Genomic DNA, 26727 nt, shown 5'->3' with positions numbered 1-26727 from the left:
ACACACACACACATCACACACACACATACGGTACACACACACACACACACACACATAAAGTACACACACACACACACACTCAGTACACACACACACACACACACATACAGTACACACAGTACACACACACACTCAGTACACACATACAGCACACACACACACACACACACAAACACACACACACATACAGTAAACACACACATACAGTACACACACACACACACACACACATACAGTACACACACACATACAGTACACACACACACACACACACACACATACATACATTACACACACACACACACACACAGTACACACACACACACAGACACACACATACACACATAGTACACACACACACACATACAGTACACACACGCATACAGTACACACACACATACAGTACACACACACACACACACATACTGTACATACAGTACACACACACACACACACAGTACACACACACACACACACACACACACACACACACACACAGACACACACAAACACACACATACACACATAGTACACACACACACACATACAGTACACACACGCATACAGTACACACACACACACACACACACATACTGTACATACACACACACACAAATCTGTTTAAAAATAACATTACAGACATGATTGTAAAATTAATCAGTTGTTGAAACTTAAAACATTTTTTAATTCTTTTGAGATGTTTGTAAATATTATCTTCTAAATGACATAGTAAAAAATATTTTTCAGCAGTTAACAACATAACCATCATGATATGATTGCAAAATCTACTTTTTTTAACTGGACAAATATTTTTTTTAATAATTTATATGTTATCTGTTTAAAAAAAATCAAAAATTGATCAAATACTGTTATAAATAACTCTTTTTTTTTTAAATTAACTCTTTGTAATGTTGCATAACATCTTCAGAATATCCTTCCTTGTCATTAAAATCATTACTGTTATGATGTACTTGAAAAAACTGTTGGTTTTTTGCATTAAAGTCACATAATGGTCCATATTTTCTGTCATTACTCTTTATTATTTTTTACCCCATTGTTGCGCACTGTCCACATACGTGGACAGTAAAATAACTTCTATATAAAATCATATTTTTTTAAAAATCAAAATGATTTTCAGTTTTAGGCTCATATAGAGTAATAAAATCAATATTAAAAAAATCTAGACAATTTTTTTCATAATGTGTGCATGAAAGGGCTAGAATAGCGTATTAATAATGGGCTAGCGCGTCCTCCTATTTGGGTTGCCAAATTAGCAAAGGCCAACTGTCAACAGCTGTCAGTTGTAGTCATGAACGCCTACAAGAGGCAGGCAAATTTCCAAAATTAAAACAAGAAACAAATTAAGTGGACATCGGAGGAGCTTCCTGAGATGGTGACGTCTTCATCAAACTAAGAATATCAAGTCTGACGCAGAGCTGGCCATATTTCTCCACAACAGGTAGCCTATGCTAAACTTCTAAAATCTGCATCGCTAACTTCAGCTAAATATGTTACGTTGGTTAGAGAGGTATTTTTTGTTTTCACTGTTTCCGTAATGTGTAGGTGGGTCATGGTTGGAGAAACGTTAAAGCAGCTGCAGGTCAACTAACGTTAGCTAAGTCTTCATTACATCTGGCAACCCAGAAGAGGCTCGCGTCTGGTAGTCTTGAAAACGTTCACCAGTGTTTTGATTTTGGCCTACAGAACGTTCGTTAACAATCCTACAAATCGCACCTTTAAGCATACAATCTGGGTCAATTAAAGGTGCGATTTGTAGGATTGTTACCGAACGTTCTGTAGGCCAAAATCAAAACACTGGTGAACGTTTTCAAGACTACCAGACGCGAGCCTCTTCTGGGTTGCCAGATGTAATGAAGACTTAGCTAACGTTAGTTGACCTGCAGCTGCTTTAACGTTTCTCCAACCATGACCCAGCTACACATTACGGAAACAGTGAAAACAAAAAATACCTCTCTAACCAACGTAACATATTTAGCTGAAGTTAGCGATGCAGATGAAGTTTAGCCTAGGCTACCTGTTGTGGAGTAAGGCCAGCTCTGCGTCAGACGTCACCATCTCAGGAAGCTCCTCCGATGTCCACTTAATTTGTTTCTTGTTTTAATTTTGGAAATTTGCCTGCCTCTCGTAGGCGTTCATGACTACAAGTGACAGCTGTTGACAGTTGGCCTTTGCTAATTTGGCAACCCAAATAGGAGGACGCGCTAGCCCATTATTAATACGCTATTCTAGAATTAATCTTCAAAACATAAACGGAAATTCCAAGAGATTCCGCCCCGTAACTCATATTTTTTCATGGGTTTTACGGGGTTTTACGGGTTAGAGTAATGTTGTCAAATAAGCCATTACTTCAATTCATCGTGTTTCCTTACTCTCTGACAACATATGGTGATCATTTTTGGAATGGTTACAGTTTATTTTCCATTATTTCCTACATACAGGACCTTTAAGACTACACATCCTATTCAACTGTTTCCTCTGCCCAAAACTGTTTCAAAATAAAAGTCCTCACTACAATAATCCACTGTTAAACAATGTAACCCATTAAACTACTGAACTTTTTACATTCAACTTTTAAACGTTCTACTTTTAAACTATCATTAAACTATCTATCTATTAAACTAGCTGTCTATCAACAACTTTTAAACTATCTACATTCAACTTTTCAACTTTTAAACTATATACATTCACTAGCTGTCTATCAACAACTTTTAACTTGTCATCAACTGTCAACACTTTTCATCAACTATGACTCCTACCCACTGTAGCTAGTTAGCATGGTTAACAAAGTTAGCATGTTAACATTGCTACCATTTTTAGCATTTTTAGCAAAACTGCTAAAAATGATTAGCTAGGTTAGCTAAGTCACATGGTTAGCATAGTTAACATGCTAGCATGTTAGCATGCTAGTTAGCATAGTTAGCATAACTGCTAAAAATGATTAGCTAAGTTAGCTAAGTAACATGGTTAGCATAGTTAGCATGTTAGCATGCTAGTTAGCATTTTTAACAAAACTGTTAAAAATGATTAGCTAGGTTAGCTAAGTAACATGGTTAGCATAGTTAGCATGCTAGCATGTTGGCATGTTAGTTAGCATTTTTAGCAAAACTGCTAAAAATTATTAGCTAAGTTAGCTAAGTAACATGGTTAGCATAGTTAGCATGCTAGCATGTTAACATGCTAGTTAGCATTTTTAGCAAAACTGCTAAAAATGATTAGCTAGGTTAGCTAAGTAATATGGTTAGCATAGTTAGCATGCTAACATGTTAACATGCTAGTTAGCATAGTTAGCATAACTACTAAAAATGATAAGCTTGGTTAACTAAGTCACATGGTTAACATAGTTAGCATGTTAGCATTGTTAGCATAGTTAGCATGTTTAGCAAAACTGCTAGAAAATGTTTAGCAAAACTGCTAGAAAATGTTAGTTAAGTTAGCTAAGTATCATGGTTAGCATGTTAGCATTGCTAGCACTACTATAAAACATTAGCTAAGTAGCATGGTTAGCAGAATTACAATCTTAGCATAACTGCTAGCAAACATTAGAGCCATTCCAACTTTCAGTTATCGTCAAATATCTACCTATACACAGCCATTAAACTATTTGAATATCAACATTCATTAAACTGCTAGAAAACGTTAGCTAAGTAGCATGGTTAGCAGGTTAGCATTGCTAGCACTGCTATAAAACATTAGCTAAGTAGCATGGTTAGCATAGTTAAAAATCTTAGCATAACTGCTAGCAAACATTAGAGCCATTCCAACTTTCAGTTATCGTCAAATATCTACCTATACACAGCCATTAAACTATTTGAATATCAACATTCATTCAACTTCCAGTCTGTCAACAACTTTTAAACTATTTACCTTCAACTTTTAAACGGTCTACTTTTAAACTATCATTAAACTATCTATTGAACTAGCTGTCTATCAACAACTTTTAAACTATCTACTGTCTATCAACAACTTTTAAACTATCTACATTCAGCTCAACTTTTATTAAGCTATGCAACCACCATGTCTATCCTAGCATCACCGTAGTAACCATCTCTGTATTATCTGTTTTAACTATACATTATATTTTACATCACAACTTTAGCATTTTCATGCACTGGTAATTCCTTGGAATTGCATTTCTAGTTATTTTCCTTCTACATATTTGTGTGTTTAATTCAGCTTCAACTGTTTGACGTAGAAACTTCGTTCAAACTGTGTTGCGTAGGTCTTACTTAGGTGACTTCAGCTATGTATTTTTCAACTTTGTAACATTTATACTTTTTGAACTATTAATTAAAAACTACAAAAAATTTCCCCATAGACTTAACATTGGCGATTATGACATCACAGTAGGGCACTTAGAATCCTATGCCAAGTGTTCCAGCCACCTCCAGCAACTGTCTGTCTCAGGCATACAATCTGGCTCTACCCTTAAAGGTGTAGGTTTTTGAACATTCTAAGTTCCGCAACAATTGAAGGTTCTAAAATTCTATGTTGAATTCAATGAACCCAGATATTCTTTAGAACGTTCATTTCTCAACATTCCCATCACACCGGTGTGACGGTACTCCTTTAAGGGTTAATCCTACAGATCCTGTTTAACTGCTTCCTCTGCCCACAACTGTTTCAAAATAAAAGTCTCCACTACAATAATTCCCTATTAAATAATTTGACCATTTAAACTATCCAACTATTTAACTTTTCAACTATTCCAACTGTCAGTTATCATCAACTATGCCTCTAGCCTACTATATTAAACCACCACCTACCTAGCAACCAATTTAGCAACCATTGAAATTAAGCATCTATGTCAGTTTCCATAGCAACCAACCTGATTATACTAGCAAACCACTGTAGTAACTCCTTTATTTCTGATAGTAGCTACCATGGACACCCTAGCAACAACCTAGAAACGACTTCAAGTACCCTAGCAACAGCCTAGCAACCACATTCACAGTTAAAACCTAGCAACCAACATTAACTTAGCAACCAGCATAGCAACCACCATAACTACTCTAGCAACAGTCAGTTGTCCTCAACTTTGACTCCTGTCAACTGTTTCCTCTGCCCACAACTGTTTCAAAGTAAAACTCCTCACTACAATAATTCCATTTTTTAAATAATTTAACCATTTTAACTATCCAACTATTTAACTGTTCAGCCTTTCAAACTGTCAGTTGTCATCAACTATGACTCCCGCCAACTGTTTCCTCTGCCCACAACTTCAACTTCAAAATAAGTCCTCAATACAATAATTTGCTATAAAATAATTTAACTATTTAAACTATTTAACTATTTAACTGTTCGGCCATTCCAACTGTAAGCTGTCATCAATTATGGCTCCCCGCCAGCTTTTTTCTCTATCTGACCTCCATCTTTTTACTTAGATTATATTTTAGACAATATTCAACAATATTTCATTCAGCAGCCATTTTTGCATTTTCATGCACTCGTAATTCCCTGGAATTACATTTTCTAGTTTCTATTTTTTATTCAATCGTTCAAATGTTCATACAGAGTTCACAAAGTTCTCTTCAGGTGAGTGAAAGTTGGAATGGTGGTCATTTCAGATTTTTTTGCCAGCACTTCATAAAACTTCTATAGTTTGATAACTTTAAATTATTTGTAGGATATTGCTTGTTCACAACTTGAGCTATGTATGCAAAGAAACAGAGTTCAGAGTCTTTTTATTAGTATTATTTCATGCGAGCTATACTTTTACACTGATATGGCATGATGGCAACATAAACACAGCTAACAATGGTATTAAATTGCAGTAGCCTATGATTAAATGTAATGGAATATTCAACTAAGGTAGACTGCTGTTGTTCACAGCACTAAGCTATTTATGGTTGATATACTCTGAGTCTCTGGCCCTCTCTTAGAGCCAGGCATAGTGAGCTGGCCCTCGGAAAAAAAAGTTTGGGGACCACTGTTTTAGAACCTCGGTGCCGAAAGAATCTTGGCTCAGTTTGACCTTTTCTGAGGAGGTCTGCAATTGACAATTAGCCAAGGTGCTCTGTGTTGGTGTTGGTGTGGGACTGACTGTTCAAGTGAATGAGAAACAGAATAGTGTGGATGGTCTCAGTGGTTGAGCGAAATAACTGGATCCCATTTCTGCTAAACTGAAACTAATACTTTGGACGTGTTTCAGTAATTTCAACAGAATAAGAAAAGAGTAATATGCTTTTCAGATATATTTATTGAACTCACAAATGAAATTAGTCATATAGATTTGGTATCTTCAGCCTTTTGCCATAAAAGTTGGAGAAAGATGGGCCAATAGAACTCCTACAGGCCATTCTGTTAGTCAGGTTACAGAACATAGATGTCAATAGCACAAGCTGCAGTAAAGGCATTTAAGATAAAAACAGATCCTCCCAGCACCATAACACATCCTATACCACTGGTGACTATGTTGACAACTACAGTACATTTATTTTACCATTCAATACACCATTGCTGATCAGTGGTCTGAAATAAGTATCCATGGGGCTGTATAATATATGCATGTTTTCTATTTACGCCAAACCATAGCAGCAGACTGTCAAAACTGCCATATAAAGTATCTGAGGTGAATGATCGCAGTCTAGCGCAGAGGATGCTGGGATTGAGGAGGCCAAGAGGAAGGGTTTCCCGAGAGGGACTGCAGGGGCAGGACCACAGTGGGTGTCTGTGTGCTGAAGCAGCGACATCAGTAGCTGGTGTATCTGGTGAGGTCGCGATGTTCCGTGGTCTTAATCAGGAGTTTTGGAGTTGAAGAGCTGCTTCCATTCACAGCTTTGGCATCTGATGGGAACAAGAGATGTTAACAGCAATACAAATTCAACTATGAATCTTTACACCTGATAGAATTAAAACATAATTCTTTTGCACCACCATAGGCATAGACAGAGTCTTACTCACTGTGATTTGTGTTGGGGAAAGAATGGATGCTCAGGACAGGATTGTGGCCAATTCTGCAGATAACGAGAGGCAGAAATTAATTTGTGTCTCCAGGCATTGATGATAAAACATGTCCTTCCTTCATTCCAGAGGGAAATCTGTGGCTCACTATTCTGTCAACAGCTAAACTGATAAAGATGTTATTGTAAACCTGATAGTGTAACATGAGCACTGTGCTTCAAATGAGTATGCTGCCTTCTTTTCCTTCAGTAGCCTAATGCTGGGCCTGTGTGTTTACTGCTTTCTAGCTGTTTATATTTCTATGCCGTGTACAAATGAAGAGTTTGGTTCCAAAACGCTATATCCTCCATATCAATGAATTTTCAGAAATATTTTTTTTTTTCAAGTAATTTCAGTGGAAATGTAATTGGGTATTTTTATTTGATTTATCTTTACTCAATTGAAACAGAACTGCAATTGTATTGATATTACCTGAAATACTTAATTTAACAACGTGACTTATCGTTTTGGAACCAAACTCTTCAAATGCTAATCTTGGTTTATATTTTCAGTGATGGTTTCAGGCATGGGAAAACACGCTCACCTGCTCTCCTCTCCTTCCAGCAGCTTCCTGTAGGTGGCGATCTCGATGTCCAGCGCCAGCTTGACGTTCATGAGCTCCTGGTACTCGCGCACCTGGAGTGCCATGTCCTGCTTGGCGCGCTGCAGGGCGTCCTCCAGGTCTCTGATGCGTCCCTTGGCATCCCTCACGGCCAGCTCGCCCCGTTCCTCCGCCTCCGCTATCTGGTTCTCCAGGTTGGCACGCTAGTAGAGAGGGCAGTGTCAGGGCTATCATCAGGAAACTGTAATAGCTGGTATTCATTTACCCAGCCTCCTGTGGGACATGACTTGCATGACTGTTGGAGGTGTTTTGGGGATGGGACTGAGATGACCAAGGGTCACAAACGTATTAGATGTTCTGGTAGGACTTGACATAAAAAATGAATGGGTGATGAATATAGCCTACACATCTTTTGAGGAGTAAAATATTAAGTCATTCCAGGATTCTACTGTGAAGATCTAGAACTTACATTAACTGCCATTCAAATTGGTTGCTTGCGTTCATTATGACAGTATCAAATGGAACCTTTAATTGGCAACATTCTAATCACATATAAATATGATTTCTTTTTTCACCTTTAGGCCTATTATATACTGCTATTATGCCTACAATTCTATACTGTGTATGAGAAGGCAGAAGGGCTTAATCCTTACCTGGCCTTTGACAGTCTCGATCTCACTTCGTACACGTCCGATCACACGGTTTAGCTCAGCGATCTCTCCCTTAGTGTTACGCAGATCATCTCCATACTGCTGGGCTTGTTTGGACATCATGTCCACCTGAAAACAGTTATCAACACTTGTAGTTTAGAAGGACCACATTTGCAGAAGACACAATTCAGCTTCACAGAATCGTCACAGGAACGTCTGAGTGTGTGTGTGTGTGTGTGTGTGTGTGTGTGTGTGTGTGTGTGTGTGTGTGTGTGTGTGTGTGTGTGTGTGTGTGTGTGTGTGTGTGTGTGTGTGTGTGTGTGTGTGTGTGTGTGTGTGTGTGTGTGTGTGTGTGTGTCTGTGTGTGTGTGTCTGTGTCTCTCGAAAACCAAAAACTAAACCATTTATTAAGGTTGAGTACACAGCAATAGAAAATGGACTCAAAATTGCAGTATTTACATACGCAGATGCAATGTTTGATGACAGTTTGTAAACTATATGCGGTTACATGGGTCTTACTGTACGTAAAACAGCTCTCACCTTACTCTTGTACCAGGACTCGGCCTCATCTCGGCTCCGGGCTGCGATGTCCTCATACTGGGACTTGACCTCGGCCACAATGCTGTCCATGTCGAGGTGGCGGGAGTTGTCCATCTGCACGACGACCGAGGTCTCCCTCAGGCTGGCCTGAAGCTCACGCAACTCCTGAGGCAAAGGCGACCACAGTGAGTTCATCTGATTCTAGCTGTGTGTGTGTGTGTGTGTGTGTGTGTGTGTGTGTGTGTGATTCACCTCCTCATAGATGCTGCGTAGGAAGTTGATCTCGTCTGTGAGAGCTCCTACTTTATCCTCCAGATCTGCCTTCACCAGGTAGGCAGAGTCCACATCCTGATCAAAGGCACAGGGTAGCGATTCACTTTACACTACCTGATTCATTGCAAACTAAATAATCTACTAAATGTTCCCTAAATGTCTTATTAGGAAGATAATATTTATATTGTAGTATTATGAATAGTGTAGCAGTGCTTAAAGTAGTAATTAAGGAATTGAGTGGGAATAATAATTAAATGTCAGGACTGCTAACAATTGCAATGATTCTCTTTGTGAGACTATTTCCTCATTTATCAACTGCCTAGTGGTGTAGTTGACATAATTTATTCCTTTTTTTAAGTGTGTTTTTGGGAAATGACCACGAGTCCCTGTGGGTGCTTGGACCCGATTATGATCCGGAACTTACTCCTCAGCTCCCCCTATTTGGTATAAATTAAAGGTGTGCAGCGCATCTTCTGAAAAGATCCTGTATAGCATATTCCCAGTTGGTTGGGTTACCAGGACACCCAGTGACTTACTCTACAGAGGTGTATGAGTTAAAGTGACAGTCTCCAGTGGGTGTAATGTATCATGCTTGTAATCCATATTCAGTGTCCCCACCCATCTTTGTGAGAGGAGAAGTGATACCTGCAGACAAATCTATTACAAGTGAGTGTATAGAGGTGGGGCCTTCTCTCACACTCCTCTTTGGTCTAAGTTCCTCTTCAGTGGCCATTTTTTCTCTCCCTTTTTATTTTTTCCCCCTGATGCCCTTTACTAATGCTTACCTGGCTGTTGCCTGTGTGAGGTAATGCTGTTATTGTTTCCTAGGCTCACAGGAGATACTGTTCTCTCTCTCTCTCTCTCTCTCTCTCTCTCACCTTTTTCAGGATCACAAAGTCGTTCTCTAGATTGTTCCTCTTGTTGATCTCCTCCTCGTACCTATGTCAGAGGGAACAAAAGGAGTCATTCATTAAAGCTTGTGTGACCACATAGTCCCATCATGCCATTTTACATTCAGGAAAAGGTTTCTCTTCCCCCAGGCTTATGCAGACTTGTCTTGTGTGGCCAGTTCTGTTTACATTCAGTAAAACATTACATGCCTGTCCCCCTCAGGCTTGAGAATCTGTGAGAATGAGCCATGCAGAGGGGACCTCCACTGAGTTTCATGCCCTGAGAGGATGGGTGTAGGTGGGCTCTTACTAGGGGCCTATTTTAACAGCTCCTTAGGGCACTCTTAGTATCCTCTTACTTTCAGTGTCAATGGGAAAGTTGAGGCAAAAGTTCTTTACATGTTAGAGTAAAAGTACATTCATTGTTACTCACTTTAGAAGGAAGAGATCCAGGAAAAAAGGGAGAATTTAGGGCAACAGTTTACTGACTGGGACTTAAATATGTATTAAATTATTGGAGAAAAAAACATTCTAATCCAAATAGCTTAATTTCTTTTCATTTTAACAGGATATGTCTATGAGCTAAGTGTATGGCTGCAGTGATAGAGTGCCGGTTTGTCCGATTGGCCACCCACTTGTGCTTGAAGTCCTCCACCAGGCTCTGCATGTTCCTCAGTTCTCCATCCAGCTTGATCTTGTCGTGGTTGACCACGTCCAGCTGCCGGCGCAGGTTGGCCATGTAGGCCTCGAACATGGGCTCAACGTTGGAGCGCTCGGGCCTCTGTCCATCCAGCAGCTCCCACTTGGTCTCCAGCATCTTGTTCTGCTGCTCCAGGTAGCGCACCTGAGGGACGGAGAGGTGGAGATGGAAAAGGTGAGACAGGTATGAATGTGAATGAGGAGCAAAGCATTAGATAGAGAGGGTAGATAAAGTTAAAGTAAGAGCAAAGCGACTGGTATATGGCAGGCCCCACCACCATGCCTGATACAGGGGAATGAAGAAGTCATCATAAGTCTGGTGTTACTCTGACTTCAGACAGACCCTATGGGTTCTTGTTTAGAGTGTCATCCATCTAAATGCAAAATGTCTTTGGTTGAATTCAGCAATAGTGTTTGACTGTCATCCCAAATGATTGTATCAGAGACAGACTCCCCCTCCGACCTGTTTGGTAACTTACTTCATGATAATCTTTTAATAACTGTCAACAGTATTGAGTGGAATGTGATGCCCGGAAGCCTTTGGAGACCTTTAATGAGCAACTACCTCAGAGATCACAGTTTGCATTCAGCATGGTGAAGATGTTATCTGCATCGAAAATCACCCAACCAGTCTGTGTTATCTGCTTGTCTATCTGTCCAATATAATCTAAAGTGTATCTGTCTCACAGAGATATACAGTATCTGTCCAACATAATCTAATGTTGTGATAATCAGGTCACCTTTGTTGACCCTGTCTAAGCATTCCAGCATGGATGTGTTCGCCAGTGATTTGCCAGCAAACTTAGCCAATAATGGCAAACTTCTGGTGACAAACCTAATTTGCATATTCCATTGCTGCAAATTTGTTGCAACATTGGCAAAAGTTAACCACACGCCCAGCATTCCATTCATTCATTTGACAGATTTATTTGTAGTTTTATGTAACATCTGCATCACTCTAAAATCAACCGCAACAACAAGCAGCAAGAAAAAAAAAAAAGCACAGCGCCCTCTGTCTTTCAGTCATTCGCTCTCTCGTTCTCATGTTTTTCTCTCCCCACCTGTACAAGCCAGGGGGCTTTAAACAGTATCAGCTGTGTGCTGCAATGTTGTGCATGGGAGCGATGGAGGGATATAGAGAGAGAGAGAGAGAGAGAGAGAGAGAGAGACGGAAGGAGAGAGAGATAAAGTGGGAAAGTGAGAGGGAAGGGGGGGGGAATCAAGAAAGGGAAAGAGAGATATAGAGTAAGGAGAAGAGAGAGAGAGAGAGAGAGAAGGAGGGCAGGAAGGAAGGGAGGGAGGAGAGGGCACTAACAGGAGCCTGGTTGTGATGAGAGCTCCTGAGACTGTGACTGTGCTTGGGGCTGAAGGCCAGCGGATTGGGTTGCCATTGTCCCAGGCCTGCCCTGACACAAAAGCCCTGTTCAGGGCGCTCTGGGGACCGACCTGGCCCTCTCATCAGGTTACAGCGCAAGGGACCGAGAACTGGGGCACGGGCTGTCAACCGATCCCCCTCTCACAGCAGCCTGTGCCTGCCTGGTCCCAAGCCTGGACCCCAGCCCATACTGACGCCCCCTGCTGGTTGTGCTGTGTCAATCACCCACTGTCGCAAACACTATACTCTAATGAAGAGATTGAGGGTTCAAACTATCCCACAACAAAATCCCACTGTGGTAAGAGGGTTGCAGATTAAGAGAGTGTTTATTTTCCATTAGCATCCTGAAATCATCTGAACATCCTACATGCCTGCGCACCTGTTGAGAGACAGGCTTTTGACTACGTGCAGTGAGAGTTGCACAATAGCACCTTTGTGAACCTTGCTTTCAGGCTCGGCTTGTTTATGAGATGTCCAATGGCATCCAACATCAGCCATCTTTAAATAGACACGGATGCACTTATATAAAATAGATCTTGCTAATAATAATGTTAAAAAAGTTTCTTTCTCTCAAAGGGGGGGGGGGTGGTACATTGACAATGACCTATTTTATTTAGAGACAATCATGCGTACTATAATAATATATTTCAGGGTATTATTCAAAGTTACTCAAGGTTCCATACAGTGTCTGAGTGTAAAGGGTGTGTGCAACAGCCTTACCTTGTCAATGAAGGAGGCAAAGCGGTTGTTGAGGGACTTGATCTGCTCCTTCTCCAGGTTGCGCACAGCCTGGATGTTGGGGTCGAGCTCCAGGTTGAGGGGGGCCAGCAGGTTCTTGTTGACGGACACGGAGCTGATGGGGGAGCCCAGGTAGGAGGACGGGGCAGCGCCCAGAGACGCCCCGCTGAAGCCGGTCCCAGCGTAGCCCCCCAGCTTCCCAGTGCTGCTCCGCACCGAGCTGGAGCTGAAGCGCTTCTTACGCAGACTCATGGTTCCGACACTGGGGTAACAGTAACAGCGAGAGAGAGAGAGAGAGAGAGAGAGAGAGAGAGAGAGAGATGGATGGAGGCAGGCAGAGAGATGGACTCAGAGAAGGCAAACAACACAGGGCTCCCAGAGAGATAGAGAGAGCAGAGGAGATGAGGAGCAGCTGACGGCTGGATGAGAGGAATTGCAGGAGAATAGAGGGCTCCTCGAGCAGGTGTGTGTGTGAGAGAGGGGGGGGGGGGGGCTTGGCAAAGCATCTGATTGGGCTGATCTTATTAGGAGGGAGGAGGAATCCTCAGGTGGGGAAACAGGTTGGACATACTCATCATCTATCACACACACACACACACAAACACACGCACACACAAACACACGCACACAAAAACACATATCTCAAATTGTAAAGGTTAGGCTACATTCGTTCTTCAGACTAACTGTGAGACTCCCCTCACAAAAATAAAATGTTTGCGGCAGATTTGCAGCAAAATTGTGGGTGATTTGTGGGAAACAAATGAGTTCACTAGAAAATATTGCCAGAAGTTTTCCAATGTTGGCCGCTAGAGGAAAACTTCCAGCAAAGTTCTGGCAATAATGAGAAGTTTGCCACTAGTGGCAAATGTGTTCGCCAGTGATTTGCCAGCAAACTTAACCAATAATGGCAAACCTCTGGTGACAAACCTAATTTGCATATTCCATTGCTGCAAATTTGTTGCAACATTGCCAAAAGTTAACCACAACTGTTTGCCATAAACCTAATTTGCATGTGAAAATATCACTTTGCCGCAACTGTTCGCCAAAAACCTGACATTTCTGTTAGGGTCTTTGAACTGTAACTCAGTAACCAATAACCATCCAATAAAGCCTGTAACACACACAGTGAGACCCTCCCTCCATAGCCCTTTATTCTCACTGAATATCCTTGCTCTCTCTCCATAATCACAATATACTTTGAGAGGGACATATAGCCTATGTTTTCTTTTTAAAAGAGTGTCTAATAACAATTGCACCCAAGATTCAATCATGCCATCTTCTATCCCTGCCCAGTTGGCCTCATCATGTGCTCATCATTGACTTGCTTTTACCAAAATAGTTTGTTTCGTCTTCATGCAATGAATAACACAAGGCCAACTATGTTGATGGTTACATTAACGAATCCTAACATGTGACATGTCCCACATCAGTAAATGTTTTCATGCAGGCAGTGTGTGGTATGTGGCTGGGGTAATACCCTACATGTCTGTCTTAAAGGTTAACAAAAAATATTCTGCCAAATGTGTCAGTAATTGCATGAAGACAAAACAAACATTTTTGGTGAAAGCAGGGCAAAACACAATGTACAGGGCCTCCAAGAGATTAGTCAGTTTTTCTTGATTTCAGATTCAGATAAAAAAAATGGCTAGTTGTCCATTTCTGAATTTGCAAGAGAGAGAGAGAGAGAGAGAGAGAGAGAGAGAACATGGCATTGTCAAGGACAAAATAAGGACATATCCAGTTAAAAAGTCTAGGGTGCAATTGTTATGGTTTCAATACTATTTACATCATCACATTGAATCTGTCCACACATACCTACCCAAATGTAGAAGAAAGCAGATCAAACATGCAATTATTGCATGTCCAAAAATACAATATGCTTTGGCAAACCTTTGGCCACAATATCTGGACTAATGGTGCACATATTTTTTTTTATATTATTATACGGTTGTAATTTATTCATCCCCAATGTCATTAGTTTGAATAGCATGAAAAGGGAATGGACAGGGCTATGTTACTATAGACACTATTTAAAAGAGAAAACATATCCCTTACAAAAGTGAATGTTTGCGGCAGATTTGCAGCAAAATTGTGGGTGATTTGTGGGAAACAAATGAGTTCACTAGTAAATATTGCCAGACGTTCGCCAATGGTCCAGCAAAGTTCAGGCAATAATGAGAAGTTTGCCACTAGTGGCAAATGTGTTTGCCAGTGATTTGCCATCAAACTTAGACAATAATTGCAAACTTCCAGTGAACTTCTGGTGACAAATCTAATTTGCCTGACATTGCTGCAAATTTGCAACATTGCCACAAGTTAACCACAGCTGTTAACACCCCCCCTCCCTTTTTAAACTCATAAAATATAACAGGTTTTGCAAAGGTATCCAATGCATGTGGCATTTCCTTCTTCTGATAAATGACAGTTTTGTGTTTGGATGTACCACCTGCCTGTCAGACTATTCTCACATATTCAGAGAAACTTCTGAACACAAATACACACAGACAGCCACCACAGTTTCAGTTCCTGTCTGCCTCCAACCTCTCTGTTTCCACCTCACTTTATTTGGGATACTAGACATGACAATGCTGATCAGACACGCTATTATGCAAGAGCATAGTACGCTATCAGATAATATGTAGCTATACAAGGTCCAACAAAATATAATTGCCATGCAATGCACAACAAGAACATGTAAAAAATGTCTGCTATGTTTCCATTGGTAGTGACGTGGTAACTGCCTTTGAAGAATGATCAGGGGCTAATTCAGTGTGTGAGATCTAGCAATTACAAGAGACTTATTGGGCAAGTAACTCTTAGATGATTAGAATGTGAAGCATCCGGAAAGCCCTCCAACCATCTGATAAGCAGGGTGTAGGTGGATCTGTGGTGGTGGTGGTTGGGGGGGGGGGGGTGACATTGCCTATCGAGCCCCAAACAGGTTGATCCACCATGGCATCTCTGAATTTCCCAACATAGTTTCATCACTGAAGTTCTAACAGACATGGCATCACTATGTTTCCTAAGCCAAGCTTCAATGTTCTCTTGGAGAATGGAACATTCACGACCATAGAACTATTTGAGTTCATACAGGCTGCTGTGCATTGAGATTACTAAGACACATATTCAATGGCAAGTTATTACCACAAAGGATACAATAGTCACAGAATGTCAACCTGTTGTAATGCAACTGTCATAAAACTGTCATAAATCCTTGGTGGCTTTTCTTGCCATGGTAACAGTTTCTGTAAACACTGCCAGTTCCACAGTGATATTGTTGTAAGAGTTTTCATGAAGATGATAACTGTACCGGTTTACCTCAGGTTCAATGGAAATCAGCTATACATTGTGAATTTTACATTATGAATGTTTGCTTAAAGGTGCAGTCAGCAATTACACAGGAAGTCGCGTTTGTTTATGTTTATGCTTAGGCTATATTTAAATTTATTAGCAGACACTTTTATCCAGAACAATGTACATTACATTTTAACCAAGGACCAAATTAAATACACCAAAGAATTAGCTCACCCCTCCCTTCAATATTCCTAGAGAAACTCCACACCGCGTTTAGTTTTTGTTTGGGGGACAGGCTGCCCCCACTTTGGTTGTTTCCAGTTTTTGGAGCCTGGGCTGCCTACAGAAACCAGATTTTTTACAGTGTGGGCAGCTAGCGTATTGTGAGGAAATGATTGCTGAATGTGACAAAAAAATGTTATGGGCTTGAAATCTACGATCACTAACTGCTCCTTTAAGTAAGTGTGTCTTATTTTGGAGAAAAGTTTTTTTCTGTGAGAGAGATGGGTAATATACCTGGTCTCCAGTGCATGGGTTAGATGGTCTTGCGTCAACTGTCTTGATCAGTAGTTGATTGCCTAAGATGGAGTGGTGTACGTTGGAATTCTAACTAGCCTATGCATGCTAGAATGGGAAACTATAAAACTACCCACAGACCACAGAATGACCAAAACCCTGACCTGTAATGCATGTGGCTCATGACCAGTCCATAACAGTCCATTTCAGTTTTGATCTAAAAACTGTTCAACCATTTTCTCCATCTACGTCCCTATGGTATTAGTGCTGTCAAAATCTAAATAATTAAATGCTTCACTATTAGAAAGAAATAAATCATCACAATGAATCACATAACTACAAAAGCAAAACTATAATTGTTTTTTTTTTTATTGTTTGACCACTAATGTTTAGGACAAATCAGCTCAATTAGGTTTGATTTCTATATCTCAGTGTCCTACAAACAAGTTTTTCTTCAAAAGGATTCAGTAAGGGGAAGACTGTCCCCTGCTGGGTAAAGCAGGGATTGTAAGACATGCCTATGGGGACCCGAAGATCCAGAAAAAAGTTATGCTAAACTGCTTTTAAACTGAACTTAGTCATTGAAAGCCAAATAAGAATAACAATACAGGGAGGGTAGAATGTATTTGTTTTTCATTTAAATGCACACATATACCATATGTTCCATTTGACATTCTTAAAACAACTTACAGGCTTTGTGAAGTTAAAGATGAACCCTGTAATGGCAGTATTCCTGAGTTGACATAACAGAAAAAACATACATTTTAAAACAATGAATTGGCTTAGATCAGTGTCTCTCAAAGTGTGGTCCGCAAGCTATCCCAAGTGGTCCGCGAGCAGACGTGGTAAAATATAATATAGATGAATTGTTTGCAATATTGAACCAACGTTTTTGTAAATTCAAACAGTTCTTCTGCAACACTGCCTATGTAAGCTACGCCACTTTAAATCATATGAATCCTCTGACATAATAAGCAAGGTGCAAAGACAACAAGTAAGGTGGTTCAGTGAGTGGGCCTATTGTGTAATATACTGTTGAAGTAGGTCTACTGTTTTTTTTTTTTTAGCTAGGTGGTCCATGATTTTTTTTTTTTATTGGTTAAGTGGTCAAGTAAACACTGGCTTAGATGAAATGCAGTGCTTCTGACTCATATTGTGTGTGTAATTATGTCCTTCTCCTCTTGCGTGCTCTGGTTGTGGAGGCAGCAGGACGTAGAGTCACCTCCACTGGATAGTGATCACTGATGGACAGAGCCTGACAACATATAGAGAGAGAAATGCAATGTGAGACTGGCTGTGTGTGTGCACACACACATGTTCACACACACACACACACACACACACACACACACACACATGTGCACACACACACACACACACACACATGTGCACACACACACACACACACACACACATGTGCACACACACATGTGCACACACACACACACGCACACACATGTGCACACACACACACACACACACACGTGCACACACACACACACACACACACATGTACACACACACACACACACACACACACACACATGTGCACACACACACACACACACACACATGTGCACACACACACACACACACACATGTGCGCAGACACACACACACACACACATGTGCGCAGACACACACACACACACATGTGCACACACACACACACACACACACATGTGCACACACACACACACACACACACACATGTGCGCAGACACACAGACAAACAGACTTTCAAGTGCCATTTCAGAAAAGACCAAGTCTCTCTTATGTAAATAAATGTCCTCCCAAATCATCTCAACTGATTTAATGTCAAAATGTCACTTGATTCAAGTGAGGTAAAAACTAGGCTACATATATTTTATACCAGGTCACAGCTCACCAATTGCAAGTATTTTTAGACCTTGATCAGTAAGAGGACTAATTTCTGGGATAGGTGCAATACATGGCAATACATTGTCTTGCAACACATCACAAACTTTTCATACTAGCCAAGTCATTTATTATTAAAAACTGAATTAATAATTGGGGGGGGGGGGGGGGCAGCTTACCATCTCCTCGGAGAGGCTGTAGGCCTGGTGGAAGTTAAAAGCTTTGGCTGAGCCTGGAACTACAGCAGCTAGCATGTCCTTCTGGTAAACCACAATCCTATATGGGGACACAGAGCAAACAGGGCTGTCATCTGCACCGTAAGATACTTTTTCAAGATATGTCTAACATGAGGTAAGGGTTGGTCCTACACATGTAGTCTTTTAGCTTGCAGAAATAAAAAGGAAAAGAAGCAATACTTTGGTGTATGTTCTTTGTCAGGTACACTTGAGCAAAGCCTGACTCAGTGTAATATTTGGAGACTAATGAAAACATTATGAGAGTGTAAACATGAGTCATGAGACATGTATTTGTTCCCCCATGTCTGCTGTTACAACGTTCTGCTCCTGTTTTCTACTCTTCCGTAGACTGTGAACGCACACACTGTCTTAGCTTTCATACGTGGTGCTTGTGCCACTGTTTCTTGTTGAAGTCATACTAAGATAAACATTTACATAAGGTTGGGATTAACATTTCTGACTAACAGTAAAGGGACAGATGAAGAAAACTTCAGTTAAGCCAAGCAGGGTGTGATAAACATGTCTTGTGTAATGGCTGTGTTACTAAACCACACCTGTCATAGGTGTTGTCATTTGATGTGCTTGCAGTTGTGTCCACGTCATCCCCAATAAGCCAGTGGAAATCTGAGTCGCTACGGATTCTGATCCGTTTCATTTTCCTCTTGGACACATAGGCACCATCTGCATTGAAGTCCCCAAGAATCATGACATTCTGAAAAAGAGAGAGAGTGAGACACACACACACACACACACACATTTCTGTTTATATTGGGACAGTCAGAAATGATTGAAGGAAAATCTAAAAATTGTGCCTTCAACAATTCTAATTCAATGTACTTTGTCAAATCCAGCTCATTCTTCACTCACGTCTGTCTCCCACTTCTTCTTCATGTGCAGGAAGACGTCATAGAGCTCATCCAGCTCCTTCTCTGAGTCATCAGGCTTGGTGTGCACAGGGATGAGCACAAAGTCCTGCAGCACTGGGGATAACGAGTAAAACAAGGCTTTCATTTAGTCCACACAGATTAGTGGGACTGACTATATAAAGAAAATGAAAACATTAGAAATATTATCTATAAAAAAAGTTTCTTGCATGATGTTCAGGAATGGACAATTAGTCATTTCTGAATGGCAAATCAACTTTCAATATTGTAGACCCTTGTTATTGTTAGCCTTAAAGACAGACATGCAGGCCATTACCCCATCCATACACTACACCCTGCCAGCATGAAAACATTTACTGACATGGGACCAGGACATTGCCGTAAGTTATCCATAGTGTGTGTGTGTGAGTGTGTTTTGAGAGAACCAATGTCATCCCATTAAAGCCACAGAGTTCTTGGACAGAACATGCTCACAATATGTTTTATATTACGTCTTTGATGTTGAAATAAGAGATGAACTGACTATGGAATATAATCAGTTTGTACATTTAGTTTGCATAGACTGTATAAGTATTAGTATTGGTATGGTGTTACAACATTAAATGTCCCAAAAAAGACAATAAATGAAAAGCCACTAAATGAACAACAGCTGATCAGATTTGGTACACATGACCTGACTAGACTTGATGTAGGTCTGGTTGGTCTACACGTGTGAATGAGCTAGAAACACTTATCAACTTTTCTAAGGAAGAAGGGAGTGATCGCCCCATAGAGATGTGGTAGAACCTGTGATTGTACCTGTGTGAGGAGATGAGAAGCGCAGGATGAAGGGCTCTCGGGAAAAGGCATCCTCATCGCCCACCTGGTTGTCCTCATACTGGTAGGTGTCCCTCAACTGCACTTGGTCCTCTCTTCAGCACACACACACACACACACACACTAAAATAACTATTTGCATACAGCGATACAGCACTGAAGCAGCTAATAATTTGAATAGTTTATCTGTCCCTTTACTACACGCACACAGACACACACACACATACACACACACACATACACACACACAGGGGGCATCATTTCTAATAGTGTGTGTGTAACGGGACAGGCATTTGTGGCCTGGTGTTGCTGCTTGCCTCTGTCTCAGGTGCCTTTACACACACAGTTTTCATGGCAGAATATTTTACCCCTCATCTCGACGCGTCTCTTGGTGCCTGCATTATGCCGGCGGCGAAGGTAAAACTTAAGCCACAACCATGTCTGATTATCAGATCATCTTAAGTCTCACCTGGGGGCATTCTGTGTTTATGCCTTACCACTCACCCAGCCACAACCCTCTGTCACCCCCTCTCTGAAGTTTTGCTTGATGTGTAGTCGTGTTGTTTCCCCCTGAGCCAGGGATCTAACGTAGTAATGGAGACCCATAGACCTTTTTCACAGCAGCCATTTTGACATTAATAGTAGGACAAGCACATACGAAATAGAAGTCTCTGTTCAGTTTAAGTGTAGCAGAATCAGAATTAATGTCAACACCTGGGCCTGTCATATATTTCATGTAAAAATGGCTGCTGTGGTCCAATTTCCTTCTCAGGAAATTACACAACATAACATAACATAATTCATAACATAACATAAGTGTCATATTAAAGTATCCCCAAGAATAATTTCACATTAGGGAAACTTGGCAGGATTTCCCCCTCTGCTGGAGAAATTGTGCATTATGCTATTTCAAACTGTGGGAAATGGTAATGATAAAGCACATGGATTTGTTTGCAAGCTAGCGAACGGTTAGCATAAGTTTGGCAGAAGTATGTGGATGTTACAAGGTAAGAAACACGATTTAAAACGAGTTTCTTGTTTCTCACTTCTCTTTCCGGGACGGTAGTCTCAATGTTGCAAGGTTGGTTTTCCGCCTGGGGACGCTAGGCGCAGCGGGGGAAAGTCACCATTTTCACCGGAACAGGTCATTTAACCATCCAAATGATTTCTAAACGGGTTTATTACGTTGAAATAGTTGCCAAGTTCTAAACGGGTTTATTACGTTGAAATAGTTGCCAAGTTCCCCTTTAAGCTATTGCTCAGAAATATGAATAATTTTCTCTTGAAACTTGTAGGCTATCTTATAAGGTTGCCCAAGAGAAATTCCACACAGATACTTAATCATAGCTGACTGTCAGATAGACAGGCCTCCCCGAAGCAGGCAAGCCAGGCAAGTCCAGGCAGGCACAAGGATGCCAGCTCACACAAAAGCAGCCTAAGACTGGCCATAAGGCAAAGTAATTCAAACATGATGTTGTTAAAAGGGAGATTATTACACTGTCTGATATGCAAGACAAGTGAACAACTATAAAAGACCTGTTCTTACATGGCTATTTGGCAGTTGTCAACTACGCAAACTATTCAAATTATGAACTGGTTCAGTGCTGTATCGCTGTATGCAAATAGTTATTTTAGTGACCAGACGAATGATGATACATAAGTCATCAATATAAAAACCTGGTTTTGTCTAAGCCACAAGAGCCTCTGGCATTATGATTCTGGCTGCTTTTTAAATGTATTATTCCGTGGGCCAGGGCTGCCATCATTTTGCATCACACCCAGCATCTAAGGTGTATGACTATGAATGCTCTATACTAGTTTATTTGAATATTACAGGTCAGTATTGAGAACAGTTTTCACTGTCTATGGCATACATGGGCAACATACGGCCCGCGGGCCTCATCCGGCCCGTGGGCTTTCCCTGACCGGCCCGCGTAAGGTCCTTGAACAGTTTACAATCGGATAACCCCGTAATTATTTGCAAAGCTTATGTTAGCGAACTATGATGCTGCTACTACCCACAGGTTGCTTGAAGGAGCCGGCTCAACACACAGAGCGAGTTCACCAAACACAGTTATGTGCATAAAGTTAAAGCAAAAACATAGCCTACATTTTTTAAATAGTTTTCTTTGTGCATGTTGATTAACTAATGACAGCCTACTGCTCCACATTTTCGTAGTCTAATTTTGCATAGAGTTAATTTAATGATGGTAATGATTTAATGATGATATATTGCTGAGTGTTGATGAAATGGTGGCACAGGCCTATCGGTTGTAGGTACTGACTCCTTCACATTTTCATGACCTAGCCTAATTATATAGATATTGTAGTACTTTTTATATCAGTCTTTGAAAACTGAAAAAATGTCAATGTCAAAAAATCATTTTCGAGAATGAGGATTAAATACTGGACATAGATTAAATATTGCTGTTTTTCCTTTGTCTCCCTCACATTTTCATCTGTTCTTACGACTAGTAAACAAAACCATATGATTTACTTAATGTTATACAAGAACAGAATAGAATTGAACAGAATTGAGTTCAGACTTGAGTTCGGTATTTTAAGTCCGGCCCTCCTCAACAGTCCCAGTTTGTCATGTGGCCCCTTGGGGAAATTAGTTGCCCACCCCTGGTCTATGGTTAGGGAATTTGTTTTTTGAACCTAAGGTCTTTGCATAAAGCCGCTGTTATCTGCCTCTCATCTACAGTTGCTCTGAAATTGATACTCTAACTTCTCTTTTCTGTGACTGGGGAAGGTTTAAGGGGTTTTTAATAGGACACCTGGGTGGTCATGATTACAGCTTAAGCACACACAGTACTTCTCATGTTTCCACAGATGTATGCGGCAAACCTGAATCTGAGAGAGACCCACCTGTAGAGACAGACAAACTGCTCCTTGTATTGCGAGCGGCCCAAGGAGGCGCTCACCACCATGGTGTAAGGGTGCTTCTTGTTTGCTCTGTCACAACACAGACACACAGACACATGTTTGTATGTTGTCAGTCATTGTACATTTAGATTGAAATTGAATGATTCTTGACATTGAAATTATATCAAAATATATGTCAATAAATGCTGATGTAATTCAATGTTTCAATGTTTGTCGCATTTACTTGACATCGAAGCTTAATATTGAATGATATCAAAATGACATCAACATCTTGACATCAAATAGATGTAGAATTGACATCAAATGGCAACAAAGCTTGACATGAAAATGACATCTTGATGTAAAATAAATGTTGAATTGACATCAAAGCTTTGACATTGAATGATATCAGAATAGCATCAAAACAACATCAACATCATGACATCTTGATGTAAAATAAATGTTGAATTGACATCAAAGCTTGACATTGAATGATATCAAAATAACATTAAAACGACATCGTGGACATCTTGTTGGCTCAGACGACAAATTTAATTGTTCAACTTTTTTAAAATGATAGAACAGCTACCTCTAATCAAGAGAAGTTATGCATGATCAATAGCAATGAAAAAAGACCATCTTAACAATTATTATGACCGCCGCGCAGCGAAGCACAAACACAAGCACGCACGCACACCCACACACACACACACACATTCACACACACTCACACACACACACACACACACACACATAACATAAACATAACACAAACAATCAAGAATTTCTCAGAATTATAAACAGGCAAGATGGAGGTGGGGTTGTATAAAATGAATTTTACATGTGAAATCTATGAACTAATCATGTTTTGGTACTTGTTGTCTAGCAGATACCAGTGAGAATTGAGTGTGGATAATGCAATTTAGTGAGACAGTTAGAAATATATAGGCCTTTCAGCGTGATTTTTTTTTGTGGAAAAAATGTGCTGGACTGGGCGGCGGTCATATTTTGTACCGCTCTGCGGTACATCTAGTTCCATTTATTTTCTAGACTGAATGTCATGTCATTCATATCCACAATCATCACACACTCAAAGATCATTTAGAACATTTCTCAACTGTCTCTGATACACTCATGGACAGGCTGACTGTGGGATAGACAACAGGGGAGGGGTGACTGACCTTGTACCGTTCAGCTCCCCCAAGAACTTTTCCATGGCTTTGCCTGATTTGTCCACCACCTCAAGTATCACGATTATACTGTAGCGGGACACAATCTACAAAAGAAAAGCAAATCAATTAAGACAGCAGATCTTGGGTGATCTGTGTGTTTTAGAAATACAATATAAAAACTATAATTGAAGGGTGTATCCAGGAACCCCCAGACTTGACTTGCATACAGCCGTATTGCTTAGCTGTATCTATTCCAAAGTCAACAGCAGCTATGATTGATTGATCAATCAATCAAGCAATCAATCAATCACTGTCACTGGAATTCCTCAAACTGTAACTGGGACAAACTATATCAAGGACTTTTTGATATGCATTAATCATCATGTCTTTGAGCAGTGGATTCACAGGCCATTCATCAATAGATATGTGCAACTGTTTTCTGATGACTATTGTTTTCATTGGAACATTCTATCTCTATGACTTAGTATGCCCCCTGCTGTAAAAGCATGAGGAAAGGATTAGGAATTGTCATGTCAACACTATTAATATATGGCATAGGTTGACAACCAACGATCACATATGAGGTACATTAAAGTAAGGAATCAAAAATTTCATTCACAATGGGTCACTGAAAATATTAGAAATGACTGACCTTGATCAGGTATCTGACAACATTTTCATCAGAGATTTTGGTCAAACCCAGTCGTCTGACGTTAAAAGATGCCACTTTCATTGTGACTGTTTGAATGAACACAGTGACACCTTTTGTTAACAAAACTGTGCTTATCATGAGATCAGACTTTAGAAAGAGGATACAAGAGCAGACACAATTAATAATTCAAGACTGACATTGTACTCACACAATTGCTAAAATGCTGATAAAATAAATATACTATACCTGCAATTAAAGAATTATGACTGCCTGATCTCATGTGAACATGACATTACCTCTGCTTTGTCAAATGCTTTTGCAAATTGTGAAGAAACTAGAAGCTGACAAGACTGAAACAGTGTCAAGAGAACAACCACAGACCGCTGTGCTAAGCTTGTTCAGACAGGAGGAAACCACCAGAGCTCTGTCCTCAGCAGACGCACGCAAACACAACTGAAGCAGCTCTAACTTTTACACTGAAGCAAGCACACACCATCATACACCAACACACACACATCTTCGGCTATTGAAGCATCTAAACAGAATTTTATCCAGCAGTCAAACACACACACACACACATGCACACAAACAAAATACATAAATTCAGGATAATATAAATGTGTAGCCTATGCAATAAGCATTGAAAAATATTTTTTTTGTATATAGTTTGCACATTGTATATGGTTTGCACATCGATAACAGACAAATATTTACATATTTCAGGACAGCTTGAAACTTAACCTGACGGAAAAGTTAACGGCAAGCCTCATCATAACAGTTACAGAGGCAGTGCATTATTAACTCATCAGAGAGGTTTATCCAGGATTAAATGTTCAACTTACCTATCAGTTTAACGTCTGTCTTAAATCCAAAAAGATTAGCCTGCAAGTCCTGTCCTTTATATATTTTCCCTTTGGCCAGGGAGGTCTGAAGGTGAAAGACCAATCCTCACTGATCAAAAGGTGCACTCAAATTAAGACTTGGCTTGACAATGCATGCTTGCAAACTCTTCTCTGAAAAGAGGAAATGGTAGTTTGGATACCACAGCAGCATATGCAATTAGATTGGAAAGGCACAACTGGACATGTAAAACATTTATAAAGAACCAGGAAGTTACCAAATGGAAAGTTTTATGCAAATAAACATTGACTGAAGATATTTTGGATTTAGGCACTTGGCAGCATCAGTTTAACACTTGCAGGGAATGATCAATTACAACAACAGAACTGTGAATTTAAACATAGTAGGCTACTGTACTACTCAGGTGCTTTGAGGCAAATAACACCACACAGGCATAGACACAAGCTACCAGTGAATGGACAGACTCTTCAACTGCCCACAGCTGATGTCAAAAAGGCCCTCGCAGACGTCAACCCTTGTAAAGCTGCAGGGCCGCATTACATTCCTGGACGAGTTCAGACTGTGCTGAGCAGCTGAACGATGTTCTTACAGACATTTTTAACATCTCGCTTTTGACCACATGCCTCAAAGTGCTACCATTATTCTTGTCCTGAAGAAACCAACGCCAACCTGCCTAAATGACTTTCATCCCATTGCCCTCACATCCACAATATCCTTTGAACTGCTTTGAATGGTTGGTCATGCGGCACATCAACAACTGCCTCCCGGCGGACTTGGACCCATTCCAGTTTGCTTATCGAACCAACCGCTCAACAGAGGATATGTCCAGCACACTCCATCACACGCTGTCTCACCTGGAGCAG

At 40.4% G+C, this 26727-nt stretch overlaps 2 protein-coding genes across 3 annotated transcripts; both read right to left on the bottom strand.

The window, feature by feature from the left end:
* Window positions 1–6199: 6199 nt before the first annotated feature.
* LOC143103999 (keratin, type II cytoskeletal 8) lies at window positions 6200–13111 on the bottom strand. Its single transcript, XM_076267907.1, has 9 exons — window positions 12670–13111; window positions 10511–10719; window positions 9864–9924; window positions 8965–9060; window positions 8713–8877; window positions 8176–8301; window positions 7505–7725; window positions 6922–6974; window positions 6200–6804 (listed from the first exon to the last, which is right to left on the bottom strand). The coding sequence occupies exons 1-9, from the start codon at window positions 12937–12939 to the stop codon at window positions 6710–6712; spliced, it is 1296 nt and encodes a 431-aa protein (XP_076124022.1). The 5' UTR covers window positions 12940–13111; the 3' UTR covers window positions 6200–6709.
* A 4002-nt stretch (window positions 13112–17113) lies between these two features.
* Window positions 17114–26034, bottom strand: LOC143103931 (deoxyribonuclease gamma-like). Of its 2 annotated transcripts, none has more exons than XM_076267799.1 (9): window positions 25846–26034; window positions 25004–25089; window positions 24361–24455; window positions 23183–23269; window positions 20294–20406; window positions 19479–19591; window positions 19166–19323; window positions 18555–18651; window positions 17114–17752 (listed from the first exon to the last, which is right to left on the bottom strand). In XM_076267799.1, exons 2-9 carry the CDS (start codon window positions 25082–25084, stop codon window positions 17663–17665), a joined length of 834 nt encoding a protein of 277 aa, XP_076123914.1. In that variant the 5' UTR covers window positions 25085–25089; window positions 25846–26034; the 3' UTR covers window positions 17114–17662. The 2 variants fall into 2 exon arrangements, with proteins under 2 accessions (XP_076123914.1, XP_076123913.1); XM_076267798.1 differs by lacking the exon at window positions 25846–26034 and adding an exon at window positions 25250–25526.
* Between the last annotated feature and the right edge of the window lie 693 nt (window positions 26035–26727).

Source organism: Alosa pseudoharengus, unplaced genomic scaffold (genome assembly GCF_046254945.1).
Source record: "Alosa pseudoharengus isolate Yale_2024_CS ecotype anadromous, Long Island Sound unplaced genomic scaffold, YU_APseudo_1.1 YU_APseudo_1.1_scf_5, whole genome shotgun sequence".
In the NCBI taxonomy this organism is placed as follows: Eukaryota; Metazoa; Chordata; class Actinopteri; order Clupeiformes; family Clupeidae; genus Alosa; species Alosa pseudoharengus.
The sequence above is the reverse complement of the archived record's forward strand: the minus strand, read 5'-3'. Positions and strand labels throughout refer to the sequence as shown.